General features: G+C 60.2%; 1 protein-coding gene across 1 annotated transcript in view; it reads right to left on the minus strand.

Annotated features, from left to right (window-relative positions):
- KCNH6 (potassium voltage-gated channel subfamily H member 6) overlaps positions 1-5884 on the minus strand; it is a 30882-nt gene extending 24998 nt beyond the window's left edge. Inside the window, exons 1-2 of the mRNA XM_062507893.1 lie at positions 5809-5884; positions 2547-2777 (exon numbers count right to left, since the gene is read on the minus strand). Of these exons, the coding sequence (XP_062363877.1) occupies positions 2547-2777; positions 5809-5884 (307 nt within the window). The remainder of the gene's footprint in view (positions 1-2546; positions 2778-5808) is intronic.
- Between the last annotated feature and the right edge of the window lie 2621 nt (positions 5885-8505).

The following is an 8505-nucleotide window of genomic DNA, read 5'->3' on the forward strand; positions in this document are numbered from 1 at the left end:
GCCATGCTAGCACTGTGGCACTCAGCACCTGCGGCCACCTCCTGCTCTGGGGACCCCGTGAGCCCTGGCCAGCGGCTTTGCTGCAAAGCACATCACCCCTGGGGAGGGAAAAACACCAACCCTGGATGCAGCTCAGCTCCACCATCTCCTCAGTGTCATCCTCAGGGGGTGCTGGAGGATTTGAGCTCACCCTGCCACAGTGGTCAGTGTCCCCAGGGCTGGAGGCCATGGCTGCTCCTCGCTGCAGCAGGAGCTGATCCCGTGCTGACCCCCCTGTCTGGGCCAGTTCCAGCTGTGTAGCATCTTGTAAGGAAATTAACTTTTCACTGATCTCCCAGCTTTGAGCTGGGGATTAGAGCCCACACGCGCTGCAAACGGGCTCTTCCCTCTTTCCAAGGCCTTTTAGGGACTGGTGTGGCAGGGAGGGACAACTGCTCTGGCTGGGCTGGTCCCACCTTCCCCCATGGGTACTTGGTTCCATTTTGGAGCTGGGCTCATTGTTCGCGCCCCTGGCTCGTTTGGCTCTGTTTATAATTAGGTGATGACAGCATGGGCATCTGCCTGGGGACCGAGCAGCCAGGATGTCCCCAGGGACATGCACCCCCATCACTCAGCATCCTGCCTGACCCCAGAACCCACTGGCCCAGACACCCTTGGGTGGCCCCTTCCTACCTACCTCCATCCATCCCCCCTAGCCCTGCTCGGGTGGCTCCAACGGGCAGATTTTTGGGTATAAGATTGCCTCTGTCAGCCAGAAAAGCAAAGAAACAACCCCGCGAGCTGCAGAGCCGGGAGTACCGCAGTAATAAACAGCAGGTCGAGGCTGGAGATTGGTGCTGCTGGTATGAAAAAGAGGACAGGCAGGTTCGGAGCTCCGCCGGCTAATTAAGCAGCAGCTCCCTATAATGCAAAAGCCTTTTCTTTGCCGATAAGACCCATTTATAATGGGCTGAGCGGTCGCAGGCTGAGTGCTGGGGGGAAACAATTGGAAAGCATGCTGCTGGTGGGGCTGGGTTTTAAAAATAGACATGAAGGGCTTGCTTCTGGGCTTTTTTATTTTTTTCCTCTCTTTTTTAATAAAAAAGAGAAGAAAGCAGCTCAGAGCTGCAGTGAGAGTTCCCCCATGGCCTAGAGGAAGAGCAGGGCTCTGAGGACAGCACCGAGTATCCCGTGAGCCCAGCAGGAACACTTCAAAGCAGGGAGCATGGCCATGGATCAGGCTCGCAAGCCAAGTCGCCTCCAGAGACAGAATGGGAAACTATCCTGAGGGAGGGAGGGAGGAAATGGAGCAGGGCTGCAGACGCTGTCCTTGCCACAGCCAGTGCATGGCCAGGCACTGGCACAGGGATGGGAGCAGCGTGTGCTGCTGCTCTGCGTGTCTCCAGCACTGCGCTGGGCTCCAGCCAGGCCCTGCAACTGCTGAAGGCTGGGACTTGCACCCAGACCTGGCACCACTCATGGCCCGCTCCACCCAGGACTGGTCCCACAGGAAGAGCCTCGACCGAGTGGCCTGATCCTGCCACCACACAGGGTCAGGACAACCCAGGATATCCCCCAGGCGGGATAACGCTGGGATAACATGCAGAGGTGCTGCCAGGGAATAACTCCGGGGGCCATTTGCTGGCACCTGGATGCTGTCCCAGGAGAGAGGGTCTGGAAGAGAGGCCAGGACACCCATGTGCCAGCCCCCAAGCCAGGCTGCTGGGCTGGGAGCCAGGGCTCCTGCCTGCTCTTCCCTTTTGCTTCCAGTGGTTCTCTTCTAACTGGCTGTGCGGGAGATGCCAGTAGTGGGCTGCAGCCCTGTGCACAGGCCAAGCTCCCATCAATACAATCTGAAGCAATGGCAAGCCCCACAAGTTAAAAAAAAGGAAACACTTCATGTTTTTAGCCTCCCATGAGCACTGGACTTGCGTTCTCCACCCCTGGGAGCCCTGGCCACTGATGTTTTGCAGCATCAAGCACTAAATATTTATTTAACTTCCTGCCGTATTAGAACTAATCACTCGTATTTTCCATCAAAGCTTCATTTTCATCTTAACGTAATTCCATCTGTGCACGCACAGCCGCATCCTGCTCACTGGAAAGGCAGCTCTGAGACTGTTGGCTGCACCCGCTCTCAGCAGAGATGGGGAGTCTGTCTCATCTCATCTTGGAGCACAGACTGGGACACCTGTGTCTCAGCTTGGCTTCTCCATGGGCTTCCCACTGGATTCTCATTCCTGGTGCAAGGATCCCACAAGCAATGACAGAGTTTGTCCAAGGAGCTCTAAGCCATCCCCAAGAGCTCACAAATGACCTGATTCCCAAATAATCTGGCAACATCCTCTATCACTCAGGGTCCCAATGTGCTCCATGACAGCAGAGAGGCCTCCATCCCAGCAGGAGCCACTATGGATTTGCTCTCAGCAAAGCCCTGAGCCTGGGTGCAATCCTGATGCCCTGGTAGCATCAGATCCTGTTTGCCTCCCGCCATCGGCTTCTCCCAGCCCAAGCGCAGGGCAGGTCACGCTGCCCAGCACTGCGTCACCCCACAGAATGACTCTTACTGTCTTTGCGGTAGTAGAGGATCTCGAGCTTGCACTCCTCGGAGCCGAGCAGAGCCTGGGTGAGCTGGGCAATGGAGCTCTTGGTGGTGTCGGGGCCGGTGAGGAAGTCGCAGGTGCAGGGCTGTTGCATCACCTCCACGCGGGAGTAGCCGAACATCTCGCAGAAGCCGTCGTTGCAGTAGATGATGGCACAGTTCTCCATCTGGGCGTTGGCAATGAGGAACTTGCGGTCTGCAGGGAGGCAGGAGAGCACGAGGCTGAGAGGGGTGGTGGGGACCCACAGGTTCCGGGGACAGCCTGGGTGCAGGGTGTGCGGTTTTTGGTGTCACCTGCTGTGGGGTTTGTGCAGAGACAGGCTCCCTGGGGACACTGGTGACAGGTCTGGGGGGAGAGTGGCTGACCTCAGCCCACACCGTCCCAGGTACTGCTCTGCTCTTCAGAGACAGAAAGTGTCCCCAAATCCATGTGAATTTGTGACTGTGGGGACAGGGGGATCCAAAGGGGGGGTTCTCAGCTGAGGCAGTTTTGCTGGGATTGGCCAATCCCTGCAGCCTTGACATCTCACCGCTGGCATGTGGGGACTCTGCTGCCTAATGAGCAGTATGTCCCTGACTGGCACTGCAGACAGAGGGGAGAGCTGCAGCCTCTGTCCCTTCTCAGGAGCTTATCAGGGACCTGAGTTATCTCAGAGACTTTCCACCCTTGCTCAGATTTGACTTAAGTCAGGCAAGGGGCAAGAGGAGGAGTGAGTGTGAGGCTTGGCTTCATGGGAAGCAGGGGTGAAACCCATCACATTAATGATTCTCCTAATGCTTTATAGGATAATTGTGCCTTTGGGCTGAAGGTGAAATCCAGACCCCGTTGGATTTTGTGGCCCCTGTGCTCAAAAAGTAAAGTGCTCAAGTGAAGGAAAGGAGAAACTGAGGCAGGGAGTGGTGCTGCCCCACTGCCTCCTGGCACTGCAGCCACCTAGGCTGGGCTAGGGCCAGACTTTCTGCTTTGCTAGGGTGTGTGGCAATGCTGCACAGCCCACGTCATCCAGCCCACATGGAGCCACTTACATCCTTATCTTGGGGTGAGCTCTCATTTGGTTTGATTTTTTTTAAGGATGTCGGGGAGTGCTGGGCTCTGGGACAGGTTTGCTGGGATGTGACAGGGGGCTGGATGCTTATGTGGTGGATGCCATGTCCCCCCCAGCACCATCTCCCTCGGCATTTTGCATTAGCTCCAGGGTGGAGCTGAAGGCAAGTCTGAGCAGAGGGTCCATTTGGAGGCTGTCTCCCAGCCCAGACCCCAATTAATCTCCTGGATTACCCAGGAATGGCATCTGCAGCTTGCATGCTCCAGAACCCTGCTGCACTCCAGCCTCACTGGGAATTTCACCCAAATGCAAGAGAAACCTCTGCACAGCTGCAGCACTGAGCACCGGGAACCAGTGGGGTGAGGGGACCCCATCAGGGCTCTCCCCAACGGCAACTGCAGAGCCCCAGCACTGCAGGATGCTTCCCAGTAAAACCAGTGTCCCCAGGGATGCTGCACAAATCTCCTGCTTCATTCCACCCTCTGGGAGCCCCTTGGTGGCCCTTTGTGGGAGCTCCCATCCCAACACCTTTCCCTTTCCCACACAGGGCTGATGCTGGTGCTGATGCTGCAAACAGCACAAACCACCACAGACAAATGTTTTCCAGTTCCTTCTTCCCGACCCTTCTATATCCAAACTGCTTTGCCATCTGGATGATAGCACAAGGAGGAGACCTTCTCCCAAAGCCCTAGTCCTGGGGCACACTCCCCACCTGTGATGAATAGTTTCCCCATCCAGTGTCAGTGCTATGGACTGGATCCAGTCTGGATCCTGGCTGGGCTGGCGCAGGACAGGATTTACAGGGCTGGCAGGGCGCCGGAGCAAGCTGTGCTGAGCACGGGGATGTGACCACGACCAGGATGGGAGGAGCTGCTCCAGGTCCAGACCAGATCCAGGTCTCCTTGGGAGGTTTTCCCCCCAGTTTGCTTTCTGCCCTGCCCTCACCTGCAGATTTTCCCTCGGTCCCACAGTACGAGGGCTCTGTACCAGCCCTGGCATGGAAGAGTTGGGCCCCCCTGGCGGCAACGGGGACTCACCAGGAGCAGCTACACGCATGGAGCTGCGGTGTGCGGGGTGAAGGCACCCACAGGCATGGAAAAACTCACTGCCTGCAGCAAAGATGTATTAGGCGTGCTGGTTTGGTGTCTCCCAACACCTGTCACAGCACGAAACTGCCACGGGGGAGCGTGGGGTGATGTTTCGGCAGAACCCAGCTGGTGCCCGACATGGCTGGCAGGGAGCGGGCAGGGAACGGGAACGGGGCCCTGGCTGCGTCCTCGCTGTCACGCCTCACCGCATGGCCCCGCTGCTCCCCAGCCGCCGCTTCCCAGGAGGGACTGATAGGAGCCAGGGACAGGTTTTCTCACTTTCCATTCCCAGGGTCACGTCAGTCACTGCCAGGCCAGGCAGCGCAGATCCGTCAGGGATGGCAGCGCCGGGGAATTTGCCCACTCGGTAAAGTTGGACACCAGAGAAAACCCACAGTGAGCGGGGGAAGTGGGGGCTGCACAGCCCCGACACCCCACAGCAGCCCACCGAGCTCAGTTTTTGGGGGACCCCAGTCCCCTCCCGTCATCCCCAGCATTGTAGATTTGGGATGCCCAGAGAGGGGGAGCAGAGCCCCGGAGCCCCCACCCAGCCACACACAAACCCCAGTGCTCCCCGATGTACACGGACTTTTCGCTGTATTTGACACGAAACCAGCCCAAAAATTCATATAAACGGATTACTCGGAGCAACAGCAAATGGCAACATTTCACCAGGGACGGCGGCCGCCGAGAGCGCAGAGTTGAAGGCAAACAGGCAGCGAGCCCGACTGCGCTGGGGTAACCCCCGTGCCCCAGTCCTGCCGGCCGGGACCCTCTCCCGGCAGCTCGGGCACACCGGCCCGGCCCGGGGACCGGCGGGGTCGCGGTGTCCCCAGCCCCCGGGGAAGCACCGGGGCTGGCATGGATAGCTCGTCCCCCTGTCTATAGTGTCGCTCTGTCTATAAATACCCGCGGGGACACTGCCTGGCTGTCGCCCACCCCTCTCCCCCCTCGGGAGGTCACAGGGGCGCCTCCGTGTCCCCGGGGCCACCCTCCTGCCTTCCCCACCTCCTCTCCCCTCTGTGCTTCGAAGTTGGGGGGGCCGCCCCGGCCGCGGGGGGAGCGGAGCGGGACCGGAGGGTGCGGTACTCACTTTGTCCTTCAAATTTGCGAATGATGGTGTCCAGGTAGGTGTTTTGGGGGGCCACATGGCCCCGGCGCACCGGCATCGCTCCGCTGCGCTCTGCGCGCCCCGGGAGCAGCGGAACTTGCCGCGGGCGCGGCGGGGAGCGCGGCCCGGCCCCGGAGCGGCGCGGCACGGCCCGGCACGGCGCGGCCCCGCTCCGCCTCACCCGAGGGCTGACCGAGCTCTGGAGCCCAGCCGGCCCGGGGCTCCCATGCTCCCGCTGGCCGGAAGGGGGAACCCCTCCGCCCGCCCTGCCGCGCCCGGCCCCGGGCGGGGGCGGCCGGGGAGGATGAGGATGGGAAGGGGAGGCGGGGGAGAGAGAGGGGAGGACCCGCTTGAAAGAGGGAGAAAATAATAGAATAAAATAATAAGAGTAGAAATCCCCAAAGTGCTTAGTCACCGCTGCCCCAGCCAGCCGGAGGCTCCGGGGGAGCCGTCAGCAGCAACAGCTGCCGGCCGGAGAGCGCGCACCCCCCCGCGCCCCCGGGACTCCCCCGGACACCCGGCACCCGCCCGGCCCCGGCACCCGCACGGCCCCGGCCGGCAGCGGCCCCGCGGGCGGGGGGGGTCCGGGCGGGGCGGGAAGCAGGTGGGTGCTGGGGGTGCGGGGCTGGAGTCCCTGAGAGCCTGGGCCAGGGAGTGCTGAGAGGTGAAGGAGGCTTTGGGGCGCTGGAACGGGAATGATTAGAGGGTGGAGGGAGAGTCCCGATAGAGCTGGGACGGCGGGTGCTTGGAGGGGATGGGGTTGGGGTCCTTGGGGTGCAGGCAAAGGATGTCCTGGAGGGCTGGGGTGCTGGAACTGGATGTGGGGATTTGGTGGGAGTGCAGCTGAAGGGTGGTTGGGGCGCTGGAGGAAGGGGTGCTGGAGAGGGGTGCTGGAGGAGGAGGCGATTGGGGTGTCGGGATCTGAGTGGGGATGGTGAAGGAGGATGGTGGAGGAGGGAGCGATGAAGAGCGCTGGGGTGCTGGCAGAGGAGGGGATGCCGGGGTGCAGGGGTGGTGAGTGGAGGGGGGCGTGCAGGTGATGCTGAGGTGCAGGGGGTGGTGGCGGGGGAGGAGGAGATGCAGACGTGCAGAGGCAGAAGAGGGGATGCTGCTGGGTGCAGGGCTTGGGGGGGGCAATGTCTGTGGGTGCAAGGGTGCAGGAGCAGAGGAGAGGGTGCTGAGGAGGGGGCGCAGGGGTACAGCAGGCAAGGGGGCCGAGTAGGGAGAGTCGAGGGGTGAAAATGGGGTGCAAAGGAAGGGGGGCGGGAGCCTTTGTCGGGATGTTGGGAATGCCGGGGGGTGCCGGGGAGAAGCTCAGGGTGCTCTCAGAGGTCCCCGAGGTGCCGGGGGGGAGCTCAGGGTGCTCTCAGAGGTCCCCGAGGTGCCGGGGGGGAGCTCAGGGTGCTCTCAGAGGTCCCCGAGGTGCCGGGGGGGAGCTCAGGGTGCTCTCAGAGGTCCCCGAGGTGCCGGGGGGGAGCTCAGGGTGCTCTCAGAGGTCCCCGAGGTGCCGGGGGGGAGCTCAGGGTGCTCTCAGAGGTCCCCGAGGTGCCGGGGGGGAGCTCAGGGTGCTTCGGAGGAGCCGCTCCAGGTGCGGGGCCCCGCACCTGGCGCTGTCCAGCCGAGGTGGTGCTGAAGGGGCGTGCGGGGCGGCAGGAAGGAGGGGGCTGGCTGCTTGGGGGGAGGCTTTGGCAGGGGACGACCTGGCCTAGCGGAGGGCTCTGCGGGCACAGAGAATCCTTGAGGAACATGGAGCGTTCCGAGAATCCTGAGAACTCTGAGGGACGTGGAGAGTCCAGGGCGTCCTGGGAGCTCTGGTGCATATGGAGAATATAGGAGGATCCAGGGTTCTGGGGTCACAGAAAGCCCCATGGGCCCTGTAGAGGACGGGGGCCCTGGCGGGTCCCCAGGTCTCTGTGGGACATCAGTACACAGTGATGCTGCACTGCTAGAGCAGATGTTCAGCCCTATTTAGCTCTTCTCCTGCCCACTTTAGGGGTGGAGGCCAAGGGGACCAGCTCCCTTTCCTTCCTGAGAAATCTGCTTTGGCAGACCCTCTTCTCCTGTGTCCACTGCTAAGGACAGTGTCCACTGAGGGGTTTTCTATTATTGTTTTGTTATGCATGATTTTTCAGGCATGAAATTGGTCTAAGAAGATTATGGTCCATTATCATCAGCAGAAGTGTTTTGCTGGTATTTTCAATTAATATTCCAGTGCACCTCAGTCGTGCCCATGTGGACCAGTGGGGCACTCGACCCACAGCATGATTTACCCGGGTTGCTTCTTGCCCCTGGGCCAGCAATGCAAGTGGGTGAGGCAGGTGCCCTTTCACGCCCATTTCAGATCCTCAGTGCTGTTTTTATCTCCATCGCTTAGAGAAGTCAGCCTTCCCTAACGCAGAAAAACTTGTTCTATTGTTGAAGAGGGTGAAAAACCCATTATCTCCCCCCATCCACTCTGCACACTGCCTCTGCCATGATTTACTGCGAGTCGTGGAGGATGTTTTGCTCTATATTACACAGATGCAGCTTAATAGCATGGGGGAGGGAGAGGGACACGGAGTCCAGACTCCTGCCTTCTCTGTTTTCTTGTTGATATACTGTGTGACTCAAGGGAGACAGCTCTGTGCTGCAATTTCCTTTAGAAAATAGGGACATTGGTCACCTGGCCTGGTAAAACCT

This window comes from Cinclus cinclus, chromosome 24, assembly GCF_963662255.1.
Source record: "Cinclus cinclus chromosome 24, bCinCin1.1, whole genome shotgun sequence".
Taxonomy (NCBI): Eukaryota; Metazoa; Chordata; class Aves; order Passeriformes; family Cinclidae; genus Cinclus; species Cinclus cinclus.